The sequence below is a fragment of the Centruroides sculpturatus genome, unplaced genomic scaffold, assembly GCF_000671375.1.
Source record: "Centruroides sculpturatus isolate CEXI.00-Female unplaced genomic scaffold, Cexi_2.0 scaffold1585, whole genome shotgun sequence".
In the NCBI taxonomy this organism is placed as follows: Eukaryota; Metazoa; Arthropoda; class Arachnida; order Scorpiones; family Buthidae; genus Centruroides; species Centruroides sculpturatus.
This window is the reverse complement of record NW_019386001.1, coordinates 88394-108162: the sequence shown is the minus strand read 5'-3', so window position 1 is coordinate 108162 and position 19769 is coordinate 88394. Positions and strand designations below refer to the sequence as shown.

Below are 19769 nucleotides of genomic sequence, written 5' to 3'. Positions count from 1 at the left end.
TAATTAATTTTCATTATAGACAGCTTTATAAAAGTATAAAAGCTCTCATAAAGTATTTTTCTGAGGTCTGTCTTATCAGGTAAATTACTGTACACAGTGTATTCATTAATTTTCATTTTCATGTAGTAAAGGCTCTATGCCTTCATAAAGGACGTACTTTTCCTTTGTTTAAGGGTATTTGGGCAGTTTATTCTCTGTTATATTCTCAAGTAAACAATACATACAAGTACAGTACAGTATTTTCTGAGGAAACACTCGTACTTATTTTTTTTAACCCCATTCCCGATAACCCGGCATTTTCACAAACTCGGCTACTCTTCGGTCCACATTAGACCGAGTTTTCGAGGTTCTACTGTATTATAAAATGGCAAAATGCTTACTTTTAACAGTAGGAATGAGTTTTATTTTAAAAAATTGCATTTCTAATGACGATAAAACCTTTATTAAATATGATTTCGCTCGATATATGACACACGATTACTTTTATCTCAACACCCCCAATCCTTCACCAGCAAAATTTAAATATTTATATATCTATAATAACCATTTAAAGTATTATAAATTATAAATGGTTTCCGTAATGTACAGTTTCTTAATATTATTCGCCTTCAAGTTAACTCAATTTGTTCAAAATCTGTCAGTTTGTCTACGAAATAAAACTGTAACGAGTAACGATCAGTCTGTCTGTCAGGTTAGATGATTGCTTCCTCGTCACGGAAAAAGTGACTGAACATATTTTAACTACACTTCATATTTTGAATATGTCCATTCATTATATAAACTAAACTTTAACAGTTTTATGTGTGTCTCTTCGTCTCTGTTCTCAAAAAAAGCAGCACATTACATATTACTCAGCAGCTGCACGTCTCCTCAAAATCAGCAGCAAATGTACATGCTCCAATATTTAATAAAACGTAGGAAAATATATATATACCTTGTGTTGACATAAATATAATAACGAATTTAATTAATTTTATTTTAAAGTGAGACACGGATTGATCGAGACGTGGGGAGGGTCTTAAACGCATACTTCAACTTTCAAATGAATGTGGGGCGCCCATGGAAGGTTGGGAGTGGCCTCACCAAATCTTTCTTATTTTTATTTAATGAAGACAGGGAAAAGAGAGTTACTTCATCTGACTCTAAGCTGTGAGCAATGCAAAGTAGAGAATACCGAAGTGTTAGCAAGTGAGAATTACCAAGACGTCATTATGTGTGAAAAGAGAGGTAGGAAGTAATGAATCCGGCACTTCAACCAGAAAGCGGTTATTCTGCAAGAATCGTGACACTAGTAAAAATAATAATGTTGTTGTTAAGGTGGAGATGCAGCCTACCATTATTTTTTATAGGGTCACAGAGTTCATTGATGTAGCCTTTGACTATGGCCTAGAAGAAAATGAAAAAGTCAACTTTAAAACCGAGGAAGAAAAATTAGTTAGCGAAATGCCAGCCGTAAGAAGCAAGCCGGTGTTGAGCAGACAGGTTCACATGGAATAGAGATTGGCACATCCAGATGCTGCTCCTCTTTGGAAGTGCTTTTCTCCAATCCTCCAGCCAAAAAATAATCAACCATGGCTAGGGAGGAGGGAAAGATGACTTTGAGGACAACCAGAGGAGTTGCTCCGTAAAGTTTGAAGTCGAGACATCCTGCACGGACCCAGAATAAATGATTGCTTCTGTCAGGGAAAAGAGGAATTCTTCCTCAGCCAAAAAGCAATTAGGGGCTGTCACGATGCACTACAAATGCTCAATTATTTACAAGGAGAGCAATGACATCTCGGAAGAGCTAGTGACTCTGCTTGGCAGAACCGATAATCGCTGTCAAAAGACAGTTGTTTCTATCATCCAGCATCTTTTCCTGAAGATGACTACGATCATGCTAAAACACTAGTGAGAGTTTAGTGCCTTAAGCACGGAAGTTAAAGTTTTAAGCAAAAGGAAAGTGGCTCATGTCCCACCAACCGATCCTAAAAAACCGTACGAGCGGAACAAACACTCTCGCGATGACAAAAAACGGGGACATTCTCAAAAGTTGCAAGTAAGCCCCCTCAGTAGTCAGCCGATATTCCCAAACGAGTGTCTTCTTTTCTCTTGACAGAACATGTTCTCTTCGTATACCCCAAGGATGGAAAGGCAAATAGAGAAGTGTAAACTCCACGAAGTTAAAATTGGGTATTAAGAATGTCTGCCAGGTAAGCAGGAACGGAGTCCTTATTAATGTCTCTTTCCGAAGGAACATCCAAATATTTTAAGGACAAACTGGTAGGGATTACCTCTGCTCAGAACGTTTTGGGCATGAAAGTCGACAACCTGAAGCCCAAGTTTTTCCTTAAAAAAGGGGTACCACCTCAATTGGATCTGTGAGCTAATGACACTCCTATTAAAAAGCTCTTCGAGAGGGACAAAATCCATGTAGACTAAACGAAAAACCGAGTATTGGAACCTCTAGCATTGACTCGGTGAAGAGTTTAAGCATATTGCCCGGCACTGTAGGGCAGCGGCCCAAACCTGCAGCCGCTGTGCGATTGATCACTCCCAAAAGGAACGTTAATTGATGCTGCTCAAATGCAGCAAACAGAACTTCAAGTTGGCTTTGCAGCTAGAGACAAACCACTACTGTCTGATGAATGCCAGCTGTTTTTCTTACTCGAGGGATGTGTCTATGCTTAGGTCTTGTACCGACTACGGCCGGTAACAGACTGAAGTTGACCGAAAACGTAAAGAACTTGACGGAACGTACAAATGTAGATCTTTTTCTTTTAAATTCGGAAACTAAACCGAGCAACGTTATTTTCAAGCCCCGCTGCCTGTTCAATTAAAATGGAAACTCGCGAGACTCTACAAAATTACAAGGTGAATGAAGGTAAGGCTTCTACCTATACTGCCTATAGCAGAAAAGCAATGCTCATGAAATTTAAGGATTTGATAGAACATATGCAATGAGGAATGATGACTTATAGCTATTATGCTGAGTGGCCCCCTAAATTGAAAAAAAAGCCCCGTAGGTCCAAAAGTTAAGAATCATTCAGTTCTTAGTTGGGTGTATGTAAAACAGCTTTCAGAAGTGTAAAAATGTGTGTAAACATTAGAAAGTTGGAATCGTGAGCAATGACAGCTTGACCACATTTAGGTTGTACTATCATTTTTCTCAGTCTAACTTTATTGTTCAGACATCTGAATTGCTACTGTGTGTCCGACTACCGATGATTAAGACAGTTTCTTTGTACTCTAGTGGCATTTGGCGAACAGAGTCAATAACTTCGAGTTATTATATGAGGAAAAGAGAGACAAGGAATAAGTCTATTCATTTCGACAATAAACAATTAAAAAACCTACTCCTTTTCAATCGTTTCAGTGTATACAATATTTCATTTCCTTATTTCTCCAAAATTTAAAAGTGTGCCCATTTACAAATAAATACAGTAAGTCATGTGTACGTAAAGTAAATTAATAGAAATTATTAAATGCTATTTCATTTCAGAAAACTTCTTATTTATTTTTGAACATGTCTTAAACTGGACACAAACAACTTTAAAGTAAAACACTTGTATTGAGGAATATCGCAACTCAACACATGACAAGGAATGAATGCTAGAGTGACATTTGCAAAATGAGAAAAATGTAAAAAGAGGAATCTAATCGTGAAACTGATCGCCTGAATGCGATTTAACGTTCTTCATAACGGTAATTATTTAAACCTCTCCAGCCATTACACCATTTAAACACTTAAGAATACATTATAAAATAAATGCAACTGATAGCTTTAAAATACGAAATTTTACGCGACAACACAACAATTTTAATTCATTGTATTCAAAGAAATTCATTAGCTTAAAATTACGTGTTGTATATACAATATTATTAATAAATATATTTTTTTCCAGATGATGGATAATACAACAGAAGTCTCCAAGTATAAAGGACAATTCGAACCGCTTTATTTTGAACAATATCTATCGAAATATATAAATTTTGAATTGATTGAATGTTTTTCCCCATATGTCATATATATATCATCTATTTACATTATAGTTATCTTCATTCTGAAACATTATATGAAGTCCAAGCAACCTTATCAGCTCCGTGGACCACTTTTCCTCTGGAATACTTTATGGACATTATTTAGTATTTGTGGAACAATAAGAATGGTTCCTGGATTGTGGATCATTATTCGTGATTTTGGATTTACATTTTCTGTCTGTAATGTCAGTTTTGCTTTAAAGCATCACCCCCTTGAACTCTGGGGTTGTTTATTTGCATGTTCAAAAATTCTTCTGTTTGGAGATACATTATTTATCGTCTTTCGGAAACAGAAATTAATATTCTTGCATTGGTACCATCATAGTTTAACTTTAATTTTAACAATATACAATGTTTCTGGCAAAATTTCTACTGGGTATTGGCATGGTGCAATGAATTTATTGGTTGATAGCTTCATGTATTTATATTTTGCCGCAAAAGCAATAAAAGTAAAAGTGCCTCGTACTATTGGAATGATGGTTACAATAAGTCAAATTTTTGAAATGATAATCGGTTGTTTTGTTTCTGTATGGACTGCAAGTCAGTATTTCACAGCAATATATTGTGAACAAAGTTATCATCCGAAACTCTTTTCAATCTTTGTATATACTACCTATGCTGTATTGTATTTTCGTTTTCTTACAAATACGTACTTGGACAAAAGACGTAACTTCACTGTGCTGCAGCGAAAACATGACTGATGCGAAATTGCCTTGATTACAACTTGTAATTAAGAGAAGAGTTTTTGTACTTCGTTGAATTAATGTTATTCAACAGAAAAAAAAAACTTATATTTCCTGTGTATATATGAAATAAAAGCACTGTTAAAGTTAAATTTTAAATTAATATATAAATTAATATATAATTAATATATATGTGTATTATGTTTCATTACATTATGTACCATTTGATAATAAACATAAAATAATGTTATCTCTGTTTGCTTATTTTGCATTAGTATTTTGTAAATTATAACAATTTTATAATGCAGTCTGAAAAGAACGGTTCATATTTTGAATTTAATTTTTATGAAGCTTATTAGCTTCATAAAAATTAGCATTTCAAATCCATACATACTGTATTGACTAAAGCATTCTATATATGATTTTAATAAAGAAGTCTCTAGGACAAAAGAAAAAATAAAGAGAAATGAGAATATATTAGTTTTTGGCTCCCTACAATTTAGATTGATTTAATTGTTTAAAAAAATCATTAACTGTTGTTGATATAAACATGAAATTTTCAATTACTAAAGAAGTATAAATTGCAATAATTTTCACAGATTATATATAAAAGTAATAAAATAAACAGTATATAATACAGCATAATCGGAAGAATATTAAAGAATGATATACTTGTAGTCCCAGATGTGAAAATTGTCAGCTATTCGTTAAATTTATCATCAAGAAGTTATGTTGTTATTTAGTTACGTTGTTACTTTCGGATTCTCAAAAGAGTATGATCACATACCTGCGGTTTAGGAGCTATACGAGCTTTTTTCGTCTTGTAAAAGCAACAAAAGTGTTGTGTCAATGTAAATTAGTTTAGATTTCTTCATATATGTCACATGAATGATGTGTCTAGGAGAGACTCCCTCCCAGAAATTCTTTTGTGGAAAAGTAGCAAATATTTAATGTTACTAATGAGAAGAATACCCAGAAAACTCTACGCGGGCAATCTGTCGGAGAAGGGCGAACCCACGTTCAATTGACTTCCGTGGTTATATTCAGAAGGCCACTGGTGGGCTTAAAGAAATAAAGATTTTTATTTATTCAGGTAAATCGTGGAACGTAGTGCCAATTTTCCTTCATCTACATGAACATGTTCTTATTTTGTGGAAAAGACAATACAATTAGTTCATTTAATATCAACATTTTTCTATTTACGTTTTATTAGTACTTAAAATTTTAAATCGTAAAACTTTCCTGACAGTCGAACAGGAAGAAAGACCGATTAAATATTATCGGATTTCCTGTTCGACTGCTAGGAATGTTGTACGAGAAACCTTGCCAGCTTTATTTAAACTTAAATAGCACCACATATATTTCATATTTATTTATTTTAATTTCAAGATTTATAGACGAACTCTACAATAACTGAAGTCTTGCCTAAAATTTGTTTATTTTTTAATCATATTTTTTTTCTGTCACCCTAAAATATATATATATATATTTTATATATATATATATTTCATGAAATATGTGCATATTTTGTGTTTTTATGTCTATACAAAAATTTATTGATTAACACTTAAATAGGCACCAGTTACTCAGAAAAAAACTCCTAGCGACCACTCCTCCTGACAGATCGTCTGCGTGTTGTATTACTTTACCCAATCAATCCAATTCATTCCAATTTCGAATGAAGCATTTAACCTGTAATTTTGAAATAGCTGCCTTACGCCTTTAATATTTGTAACCGCATAAATTTATTTATCTATAAATGTTGTTTACATGCTAATAGAGGAAACCAGAAAGGTCATGTTTATGCTATAATTTATTTAAATAAATACTAAACATATAAATTTCTCAATTCTTCGAAAGTAAATATAGAGGATCAAACTAGTTTGTAGTTTTCCTTATCAAACTTCTAACTTATATATTCATTTTACTATACCTCATTTCCGTGAAGGTACTCCTACCGTAATGCAGGTAAAACGAAATTTTATGTATTTTAAAAATGTTTTGTATTTCTAAGTTTAAATCCAATATTATTTTCTTAAGATATATATGTTAGATTATTGAGCAAGAAAACGTCCACAACGCGATATTTGTATTGTGGCACTTGTAAGAACGGCCACAACGCGTTGTAACTAACTCAAAAAGGACCACAAAGAGAAATTCGCGTCATGGCTTTCATGATATTTGATCACAACAGTTGTAGTGATTAAGAAAATCATAACTCATTCTAAACGTTAGCTGATGCAACCACGATACGACAGACAGATTGAAATTGGTTCGAATGTTTGAGCTTGGGTGCCTGATGTGGATAGGGGACGTGTAGCTCCCAGAAATAGCTGTTGTTACGAGCATTAATACACGAGGTCTCTATCAGTTAGGAAACAAGGAAAGACTTCCTGATCGTAACGAATTTACAATTTCTGAGAGTAACTTTATTAACATTCAGGACGTACCCTCTCAACTTCATTAACACTTCGCTCAGTATCCATGTTAACATCTGGAACTAAGCAAGGGTTTACAATATCTTACTGTAAAAGATACTGTATTGATAAAAAAAAAAAAAAAATAGAAATGTCGTTCAAAGAACATAAAATGCAACTCGAATTGTCTTGGTAATAGTTATTGTAAAAATAAATAATTCTGCAACATTCTTGATTTTCATAAAACAGACTGATCTATTAATTGTTAAAAAAAGATATTATTACATTTGCTTGTTATTTTAATCTAAATTGTTAGTTAATTTTACTAACAATTTAGATTAAAAATATTGTTGATTATGTACAATTCTAGTGTTTATTAAATTGTTTTAAGCTATGAATTTTATATTTTAAATACAAAATTAAATATTTATATTTAATTTTATACTTTAAATATTTATATATTTATTTTATTTTATTAATATTTAACGTAATATAAAGAATAAATTGTTTTCGTTATGTATAGTTTCTTAATATTATTCAGGTGTAAGTTGGCTCAAATTGTTCAACATTTGTTTACTCGTCTACAAAATAAACTTGTCACGAGTAACGATCCGTTTGTCTGTCTGTTAGATGTTTGCTGCCTCATCACGGGAAAACGCCTGAATATATTTTAACTACACTTCATATTTTCAATATGTCCATTCAAGAGAATGTATAAGCACACATAGGTCTGGAAATCGTTATTATATAAACTAAAGTTTAGGCCCACCAGTGGCCAAGCGGTTTTTGTTCCACGAACACTGCGAGTGCGAAAAACTCCACGTCACTGGCCACGTGGAGTTTTTCGGGTTTTCTCTACGTCTGTAACGCCTAAATAGGGGCAAATTTTCCTTAAAAACACATCCCAGAAGGCGTCCCCCTAAACAGATCGCCCAAGTGTTGCGTTGCCATAACTAAACAAACTAAACTAAACTAATCTTTACCAGTTTTATGTGTGTCTCTTCATCTCTGCTCCCAAGAGAGCAGCACATCACATATCACTCAGCAGCTGCACGTCCCAACAAAATCACGAGCAATGGACATGCTCCAATATTTAATAAAACATAGGGAAATATATATACACCTTGTGTTGACATAAATATAATAACAAATTTAATTAATTTTAGCTTAATTAAAGTGAGACAAGATATTTTAGATTAATCCTTTAAACACTTAAGAATACATTATAAGGTAAATGCAACTAATGGCTTTAAAATTCAATAATTCAAGCAACAACACAACGTTGTATATACGATATTATTAATGTAAATTTTGTTTTTCAGATGATGGATAATTCCATTGAAGTCTCCAAGTATAAAGGACAATTCGAACCGCTTTATGTTGAACAATATCTATCAACATATATGAATTTTAAGCTTATTGATTGTTTTTCCCCATATGCCATACATATATCAGCTATTTACATTATAGTCATCTTCTCTCTGCAATATTATATGAAGTCCAAGCAACCGTATCATCTCCGTGGACCACTTTTCCTCTGGAATACTTTATTGGCATTATTTAGTATTTGTGGAACATTAAGAGTGCTTCCTGGATTTTTTATCATTATTCGTGATTTTGGATTTACATTTTCTGTGTGTAATATCAGTTTTGCTTTAAAACATCACCCGTTTGAATTTTGGGTTTCTCTATTAGCATGTTCAAAAATAATTGAAATGGGAGATACATTATTTATCGTCTTTCGAAAACAGAAATTAATATTCTTGCATTGGTACCATCATAGTTTAACTTTGATTGTAACATTATACAATATTTCGGGAAAAGTTTCGACTGGGTATTGGTATTGCTCAATGAACATGTTGGTTCATAGCTTCATGTATTTATATTTTGCTGCAAAAGCAATAAAAGTAAAGGTGCCTCGTTCTATTGCAATGATAATTACAATAAGTCAAATTCTTCAAATGATCATCGGTTGTTTTGTTACTATATGGGCTGTAAATCGGTATTTTACAGGAAAATACTGTGAACAAACTGATCAGCTAATATTTTTATCATTGTCTGCATATGCTTCTTATACTGTATTGTTTTTTCGTTTATTCATAAATACATACTTAAACAGAGGACGTAATTTAACTGTGCAGCAGCGAAAAGATGACTGATTGAAATTTGCTGTGATTGCAACTTTTAATTCTCGGAATAATTTTAATAATTAAAAAAAAACAGATTTGAGATTATGTTTATTTAAATGTTTTTAAGAATGGTATTTACTATAATTTTGTTCTTAGTTGCAGTAATGTAGTATAATAGAAAAAAAATTATTTGTGTTATATTTTAAATGAAAGTAAACTTTACAAATAATATATATTCATTATATATATGGTAGATTTATGTATATTAATTTATGTACCACTTGGAATTAAACATAAATTAAAGCTATTTTGTGTTTAATTATTTTCGTATAGTTACTTTTAGTAACTAATATGTTTGCGCCATCGGTTTTCTATTACTAAAAATATTTTTATATTATTATTTATCTTAATTTTAAAGCTAGAGATGAGTTTCATAAAAAAAATTGTAGATGTTAACAATAAGTAAGATATTCATTACGGCCGCACGCCATTAGAGATATGACATATGACCTTTCCTGTATTTCTCTACCCCTTGACCTTTAAGTACTAAAATGTAATAGTATTACTTTCTTTAATACAGAAACCCCCCTGCAAAGTTTCACGAATTTTCGACAGAAGCTTCAGCAGTTATTAGTCTTTAAAATGGGTTAACAATATCGTGTTTCCCCACACACTAACATTCTTCAGGAGATGTTTGAACGTCCTCTGAGTCCAAAACTGTAAAATTCTTGAAAGAGGTAAAATTTTTAACCAGTTGCCATACTTTTTCTCTGTTATATATAACCAGAAAAGTAAAAAATGATGCAATTTATTAAATACTATTTTTAGAATTTTTGGCTTATATGTGATATTAATTATATATATATATATATTTCGGCCAACATCACTAATACAAACTTTCTTTTTTAAGACTTATTTACGTAACTAATGATAATTACTCATTGACACTGCTGATCAGATTAGGAAGTATGTTTGTGAATAAGGAAATTCCAAAATAGGATATTGATTAAAAACGGATATTGACTCATCTACACCTAAAAATAATAAATTTCCAAAGTTTATTTTATAATACAAAATCTTTTAATATAAATTAAATACAAATTATTTGTACATCAACAATAAATATACATTTTATGAAAAAGTGTAAACAAGTAGATCCGGGTTACACTCAAGCTATTAATATGTAACCAACGAATGATTAAACAACGTAATTAGAGTTGTTTACTTCACTTATGCTACTTATCGAAATCTGTCCGATCTTCTCTTGTATTAAATTAGCTTATAACAGGTTTAATTAATCATATAGGTCTCGTCATATGGGTATATTTAACATTCCAGACTCTTCGTGACCTTCACTGTGTTATGGTATTGTATACAATAGCGGATCCTGAAATATGCCTAAAAATATTTTACTACCTAATCTACCTGACCTTACTCGGAAAAAACGCTTAGAAGGGGTGCAACTGCTCTTGCACACTCTCCTAAATTCACCTCCTGGCAGTATTACATTATCTTGCATTGGCATGTTGTATGGGGTGAATTCATTTCTATTAGGACAATTGCTTCTTGTTTTAACGAACAGGATAAAATTAATTAAATTTTAAATATTTATTTTGTCTGTTAAATTTTTTAAACATTTTTAAAAATTAATTTAGCATGAAATGTTTCGTAATAACTTCATATAATTATAAAAATCCGGAAAAACAGTTTCATTATATCCGTACAGTGTCAAGCGACTAAACGACCTATGAAAGTGTGAGATAATATAAATCTATCTCAAGACATTATCATATTATTCATATTATCGTATATCACAGTAAGTATAAATTGAAATATTTGTAAATATATTAGTTATATTAAGTCGAGTTTTATTATTAGAACTGTTTAATTGTTTATATAGACTATTTAATTCATAAGGACTCCGAACACTTTCGGAGTGTTACTAACTTGAACTTTTAATAATTTTTTTTTTGTAAAATGCAATTAGCTAATTGATTTACCAAGTGTAATTAAATCCTACATTGACAAGATAGAATTAAAATTAGAAAGAATTTGTTCGTTTTGGATTATTTTCTCATTCTTCAGGATTATTAATACAATAATTACTTTTTACTAAATTATATTAATTTTTGCGTCTAAGTGTTCCTGTTATCTTACAGACTATATTGACATTTTTTATATTATAGCAGAATTATGCAGTAAAACATTAATAATAAGCAAGCAGAGAAGATGTAATTAAGGATTTTTAACTGTGTTGAATCTTGTTGTACAAGTTCTCCGTTCACCTGTAAGAGATATGATACAGATACAAGGCGTACAATAGCTTGTAGCAAAGTACTTGTATAACGACATGTTATTGATACAATAAAAAATACTCACGACAGTTAGCTTATAATTTGTTACTAACTTTTTATTCAACATATTTTGCTTGTAATTTGTAACTTATAAAGCTTGTGACAATTAAAAGCGTTGTATGCAATAGAGCTGTTGCTGTATTTTGTTAAAAATTTCGGCAACTTTATGCTAATTCTTTAGTTCTACTGTTAAAGTAACTTAAATTCTTTTATTTTTATTCAGACTCATGCTTTATCTGTAAAAAAAAACATAAATAAAGATGAATGTAAAACCCACATGGGCTGTATTATTGTAATACAACAACAAAAATTATTAGGAATTTGAAAATTTTGGGCGCAAGGCTGATCCGAAACGGGACAGAACCCGCGCTTGAAATCTATAATTGTAATCCAACAGATAATTTTGAAGTATAAACTTGGCGATTCATTTGGTTTAAATACATTTTTAAATTTTCTACACTTGACTATTACCATGCACTGTACTCTTGTAACCATTCAACAAGATTGCTGTGTTATTTCCGGACATATCTTCATGCATTCTTACATTACAAGCCATTATTTAGCCATAAGAATTTAGAGAATCTTTATTATATTCTTCGGAAAACACAAATTGCATTGACTATGTATTCTTTAATTAAGGAATAATACGTTAATTTAGTGTTTACAGTATGTAAAGAGTAAATCATGAATAACGTTCATTTTATGATTTTTTTAGATCATTATGGAAATTCTCGAATATTCCACACAAAGAGGAGAATTTAAATTACTTCACGTAGAAGAATATTTACATCAATACGTAGACAATAAGTGGACTCAGAGTTTTTTACCTTATGCCGTTCCCATGTCAATTGCATACATAATAATTACTTTTTCTTTGCAAAATTATATGAAGTCCAGGCCTCCTTTCCAGCTTCGTTGGCAACTTGTCATCTGGAATATACTACTGGCGGCATTCAGTATTTGTGGCACTTTAAGATTGCTTCCAGGGTTGTGGATTTTAATTCGAGAGTTCGGATTTACGTTCTCCGTGTGTAATCTCAGCTTTTCATTAAAATATCACCCGCTTGCATTCTGGATGTCTTTATTTACATGGTCAAAACTCATTGAATTCGGAGATACAATGTTTATTGTCCTTCGTAAACGTAAGGTCATATTTTTGCATTGGTATCATCACGCTTTAACTCTGATTTCAATATGGTATCTTAATTCCAATGAATCGTCCAGCATATATTGGTGTATGACGATGAACATGTTTGTACACAGCTTCATGTATACTTATTATGCTGTGATGGCAATGAAGGTAAAAGTACCTGTCTTTATTGCAATGACCATTACTATAATGCAAATTGCTCAAATGTTTGTGGGTTGTTTTATTAATTTATTAGCCACATACATGTATTATAGCGGAAAGTATTGCGAACAAACCAACACGGCTCTATTGTTGTTTAATGGCATGCTTTTCTCTTACGCTTGGTTGTTTTGTCGCTTCTTTCGAGATTCATATTTGAAGAAAACAAAACCTTCAAACTTGCTTCATCAAAAATGTCATTAATACAAGCGTTAGAAACGATAAATGTTCTTGTTATAATAAAACGATTATTATTTTATTTGAATATTATGTAGAATTGTCATAAATCATATTTTATCGTTAAATATTCTCTTTTAATTAATTAAGTATATATTCAAGTTGATTTCATTGTGGATTGAAAACGAAATATCATCATAGGGACAAGTCTGTTTAATGAATTTTTGTATTAGGATAATGTTTTATTTTATGGAATTTTTAAATTTATACATTTGTTGTAGTTGAACTTACTAAATTTCATCAAATAAAAATATAATCTATTGAATATTGTCAGAATTTATTACTTAAGTTTCCGAGAACTGAATAAGCAACTGAAAAATATTGATGGTTATAGGTGTAGGAGGTGGGGAGATAGAAAAGATTGTGTGTCCTACCTCTAGTAGGATCGGATTTTATAAAGATTTTACTCGTTATTAGTATTTACAATTATTAGTTTTTTTTTTTTTTAAATAAAACTCGTCCCTCCCTCAAAATTAAACTTTCTGATATTTTTAACAATTTATTATATAAAATGTTTTTTGATAAAATATCATAACAGATGGCGAAACACACAGTTTTAAATGTTATTGCCGGGAAAGTTAGCAAACTCGTCGGTGGTTTTTTATGGTTCATTTTAAAATAAATTTGCTTCCAGGATAAAGAGAAAGTTGTATGTCATTGAAACAAGTTACGTATTGTAAATTAATTTTAGTCACATATTCTGTTTTAATTTACACATTGATCTATCACTCGTATTGATGTTACAATATTCCTCTAGAAGTTTTCTACCAACCTTTCTAAATATATGTAGGACTTAGTTCCATTTCTTTTTTAGTCGTATGCAATCTAAGTCAAACTACATATTGTGTAGTGGTTTCATGTATGTTTCTCGTATCATTCATTTATCTTTTTGAGGTCTTCTTTTTACATATATATAGTATCTAGTACATTTTCTACTCTAGTCTAATTAGTTAACCTTTTTATAAGTTCTTGCTGAAGCCTGTGTAAGGTTTTTCAATTCGATTAAATTCAACTGGAACTGATTTTTGTTGTTTATTGATTAATAATTGATTGAACGCATAAAACGGACAATTTCTTGTAAAAATAAAACTACAGAACTGATCAAAACTTTTATTACCTTACAATTACATATCTTTAACGTACAGTGGTGGGAACAGCGGTACACGTGTTGTATCTGTACTAGAAAAAATGTTCGTTTTTATAAGCTAGTTTACATGTTATTGATTTGCAAATCTATTATTGAATGTATAATAAAAGCTTTTGTAAGCAACATTTTTTATAACTTATTTTTTTATTATAATGAAAGAATCAAATTAATTAACTCTGTTATAGTTTAAACAAATGCTGTAATGAATAACTAATCTAGTGTAACAACAGACGTCTATTATTAAGGCATCTAAAATAAGGGGGGTCGTTTCATAACGTTGACGTTATCACAGGCCAACGTATCGGGCTGATCTGTACTGATATAAACTTGTATTTGTAATTTCAATTAAAAGGCAGACAGTATTTTTTATAACATGGAAAAAAATTTGAAATTACTAAGACTTCTTCAGTGCCATCAAATTAAATCATCAGGAACAAGCCAAAAACTGTATTTATTAGTTTAAATAAACTCGTATTCCATTACAAATTGTATAAATTAAGCTGCTTAAATTTCATCACTGTATTGACTTAACTATTTCTCGAAATTTTTCACAACATAATTGAGCTGCAATTTGGAAAACTGTAGACCTATGAACACCACAGTCTTCTGTCTGTCTGTCCATCATTAATCTCGAGAACTAAGTCAGAAAGATAAAATCCGAGAAGAACAATAAATAACAAACGTCACAATAAACAATTGCTCGTTACAAATATATTTTGTTAAGAATTTCAGAACTTTCACAATAAATATGATTCTACTTTATTATATAGTACCGTATTTCACGATGGCGAATAATATTTTATAAAATGAATATATATAGAAAATAACTTTTGTTATTCTCCGTAAAGATAAAGAGCAATTATTATAATAGCCTTCTTTCTAAACAGAACAAAATAAATATCAGTTATTATCTTGTTTTCATTTATAGTGATTTAGTCACGATATCAAATGAAAACAATACAAATCAAACACGTTTTTTTTTTCACTCAGCAACCAGAGTGTGGTAAATTTCGAAATTCGATTTGTGTTAAGTAATGTAAATTCCATTTAATCTAAATTAATTAATAAAATATATAACAAAAAGATATGAAGTGTATGTACTTGTTTTCGCTTAATTTACAAATGATTTTTCTACTGCATTAAAAACTAAAATCATATTTCAGAGCTCTTTATGTAAATAAATAACAGTTTATAAAAATCGTATTAAATTCTTATAAGCAATCATAAAAGCAGATACATGTGTACAAATGCGAAATATTATTTCGTGTATGATTTAAAATTCTAAACAACTGATATTCTTTACGATTGTAAATCAAATGCGGTTATGAAATGTCTGGTTTACTTATTATTAATTTTACATTGTACGTTCATTCCAGACATAAATTGATAGTGTACAATCAATTTATGTCTGGAATGTACGTACAACGTAAAATTAACGTTTAATAAATTCATTCCAGACATAAATTGATTTATGTCAATCAATTAATGTCTGGAATTTATTGAACTTATTGAAATTTGTATTGAACTGGTATTTATTGAAATTAAGCGTTAAAGGAAGATTGTAATTTTATAGTGTTTGAAATAATAAGTAATTTTCTTTCTTTTCTATTAAGTCACAGTGAAAAACACGAGTAAACATTTAACTAGAAACAGAACCAGGTGCAACATGCTGTTTTCACGTTTCTTTCAAAGATTTCTTTCTTGTGCATTAATAATAATTTTACTTATGCGAAATAGGAGTAATAAATAAAAACACTATATCGAATTCGTCAATTTGAGAGAACGTAAATATCAAAAATATTTCATCTGTTTAAACGTTAATATCATTATATATTGTTTCTCTGGTTAAATGAGTATAATATCGATCATTAAAGTCTGATAAGCGACTCTGGCGAATCTGAATATAGAAGTAAATTAAAATTATATATATCGTTTCCATAACTACAATAAAAATAAACAATGTCTAATGTATTTATATCATACTGTCTTTACGAAAGAGAAAGTTCTTCGTCGTCCGGTGTAAAGGAACGATGAATCTTCTCCTGTTTGTCTCAGTTTTCGTGAATTTCAATTATATTTTTTTGAATGGAGGTAAGAATTATTAATTTCAATTAATATAAATATTATAAAACAAATTCTATTTCTTAATTTTTTCTATTTTACTTCGCGATTTTAATATTGAAATTAAACATAGAAGAATAGTAATTAGAAACCGCTGATAATCGTTAAAATTGAAATATCGTTACATCATAAAATAACGAGTATTTTCGAATAAATGTAGAAAAGTAATAAAAAAAAACAGTAAAATCTAGTTTACAAACCATAAATAAATAATTTTATGATTTCTAATTTATATTTTTACTGCTTTAGTTCGTAAAAGCTAAGTTAAAAAATTTTTAAATTAAGTAATTGACTTTAATCCTAAAAACTAAACAAAATGGAGGATGTGTACCAGCCACAATATCAGCAAATATCTTATATTTTTACTTATTTAACACGGGAAATAATTAATTAAACTTTAATTAATGGTATTAAAATTAATTGCCGTTCAATGCACATAAAGTACAGTTTGAACGTAATTTAGTGGTAAAATTATGGTAATCATTGCAACAGAAAAAAATAGAATTATACAAAATTTACATTTTCTGAAATATAAACTGAAAGAAACTCAATGTTAAAATTCTATCATCAATTTTAACATTGGAAATTATTTGAAATAGTGCAGTTTATTGAAATTTTCCTTGTGGGTGGTTTTTTTTATTGCTCTCAGCTGCCATTTTGTAATGAAAGCACTTTTGCATGCAACAGCCATATTGCTGATGATGTTGAAAAATGGTTTAATTCAAAGATATGATAAATAGAGAGGTTGCGGCCGTCGTATTCAGCCTAAAACGTGAACGGCGGACGGTCGAGCGCAGCCATCTGGCAATTATAGACGGTCGATAATGGCGTTCGCTATGTCCAACATGGGGGGGGGGAAATGTTCGGTTTAAACTTCTTTTTTTTTTTTTTGTATTTGGGGTTATAATTACGAATTATTTTATGAAAATAATGATAAATTAAGCATTTGCAAATAATATCGTAAAGAAACACGATTTTAATCTAGAAATTGTTTGACTATTTAATTTTTTAGCAAGTGATGCGAATTGTTTATAGAATTTACACATATTTGTCTTCATGATACCTTATCTTAAAGTAGGTTTGTTCTTCCACGGCATCTTCTACCATCAATAGCGTAATACGTTTGTAAATTTTTTAAAAATTAATTTTCCGAGCTGCTTTCGAATTTACATAAGCCACTACTTTCGTCGACAAAAGTACGAGGTAGTCCTATCACAGGGTAGGGAACACCTCGCTAATTAAAAATAATTATTTAGTGTTATTAAACATTCTATAAATACTTTAAAATAATTTAATTTGTTTATTTACCTTAGCTGGTAACACTCGATGTTAAATATATTTTGCATTATTTTAAACAAATCGTTAATGCGCGACGTTCACTGAGTAACGTGAACGTGTGCCTCAACGATTTTTCTTGGAGTTAAAACGTAAACCGTGCACTTGTTCTTGAAGTGTACAAATAACGTTTGTACTTTGGCCGCAACCTCTCTAACAACTGAATCAGAAAAATTCAAGATTGACAAATAATAGAGAGGTTGCCGGCGAAGTTTTCATCTCTGAAACGTGAATGTAAGCCTAGAAGTTTTACAATGGTTTTTGGAACGTCGAGAATAATTTAAATAACGTTCCAAACGCCATTGTCAAACTTCTAGGCTTACATTTGCGTTTTAAAGATGAAAACCTCGCTTGCAATATCTGTTATTCGTATACTTCGTTTTCTAGTGAAAATAACAGTAGCAAAGAGTTTAAAAAGTTTTTTCTTTAAATATTTAGCAACATTACTTATTTTAAAATTATTCCATTATCTTTCATTAAACTTCTTGATGTAATTTGTTGAGATGGATAAATTTTTATATATATAAATAAATATCGTTAATAAAATAACGTTCTGTTCAATTCCACTTCCAACTTCTTCGAGGAAAAGTTCAAAAATTTTATAATAGATTACACGTATTCGATAATTACTGATAAATTTAAAATCTCACTGCGAATATCGCTAATTGTTTATAACTCTGTAAACAAAAGCTCTCTTTTTGGTTAGAAGTGGATCATATTTTATTATTTTATTGTACTTTGAAAAAATATATAAGTAGCATTTACAAATATTTTAATTAGAAGTAATTTCTGTAATTTTATTTTTTATTTAACTTAATTATATTTATTCAATATAGTCGCGGTATTAAGAATTGAATACCAAAATTCAAAAATGCGTTACACATCACTGGATACATTACAAAAAATATCAAAATTTTCAACAATTAAAATAAACCTATCGTAAAAATAATGCGTAGACCATCATAATCATACGAATATAATATGAATTATGTTAAAATACAAATACAATCAATTCAAAATTGTTAATATACAAATTTAAAAGTTAATTACATTAAAGCTAAATAGCAAATGTATTTTAAAATTTAGTTAAATGGTTATCTGATTTTAGTTAATTATATAATTTTTACAGCTAATGTAAACGATACGTACGAATGGAAGTTAGCTGCAATGAAGGTAAGATGCACGATATACACATTTAGAACATAGTTGTACTTTAATACACTTGTTTTTTTATGTATTTCAGAATCCGAGTTTTGTAACACTTGACAAATCTCAAAGTAAAATGACAGGAGGACTTCATTTTCGTGTGTTTGATGCTCTACAACAGAAACTCAAATTTCGGTATGTTCAGAAATACTTTCAAAGTTGTTTTTTGCTTAGATAATTCTTAAATAGCAAAAAAGAAAAACTTATAAACAGTAAATAGCAATACACAGTTGAATTCGGTTAAAATTTTACAGTGACTCAATTAAAAATATTGTATAAGAGGAAAAGTTCTTAAGCAAGAACTATCTCTCTTACCACGTAACTGACATGGACAAAATGTAATGTTGAACATAAATTAAGGTGAAAAGACATTTAAGTCTATCTAAGCAGGAAATTCTCTTGAATGGAAATTCTCGTTACAGAAAAATGTACAAAATTCTTTACTACGGAAAATTATATAATAAATATAACAACTTTTAAACTTAAACTTCTCACAGAAAAAGACTTAAAATGCAGGAACTTGCTCACTAAGATATATTCTATATATAGTATATAAAAGTCTGTGTTTCTTTCTTTTCTGTACACTTCTATACAAAACTTTAATTAGCTTGTAGCGTCTTCAAGCTGATTAAAAAGCTTACGCACATTCTTTGATTAGCTTCAAGATTCTCTCTAAGCATACGGTAGCTTGCATTGGTAGAAAATGTAAAGCAATATCAAATAACGAAAATTTTAGTAATCCAACAGCATATTCGACAATTCGTCACTACTC

At 30.1% G+C, this 19769-nt stretch overlaps 1 protein-coding gene and 3 pseudogenes across 1 annotated transcript; all 4 read left to right on the top strand.

The window, feature by feature from the left end:
• Positions 1 to 3895, top strand: part of LOC111613048 — a 9882-nt pseudogene extending 5987 nt beyond the window's left edge.
• Positions 3896 to 4010: 115 nt separating this feature from the next.
• LOC111613047 lies at positions 4011 to 8453 on the top strand (annotated as a pseudogene).
• A 7-nt stretch (positions 8454 to 8460) lies between these two features.
• On the top strand, positions 8461 to 9279 carry LOC111613046 (annotated as a pseudogene).
• Positions 9280 to 12324: 3045 nt separating this feature from the next.
• Positions 12325 to 13155, top strand: LOC111613045 (elongation of very long chain fatty acids protein 6-like). The gene has a single exon (XM_023354347.1). It carries the CDS (start codon positions 12325 to 12327, stop codon positions 13153 to 13155), a length of 831 nt encoding a protein of 276 aa, XP_023210115.1.
• Positions 13156 to 19769: the final 6614 nt, after the last annotated feature.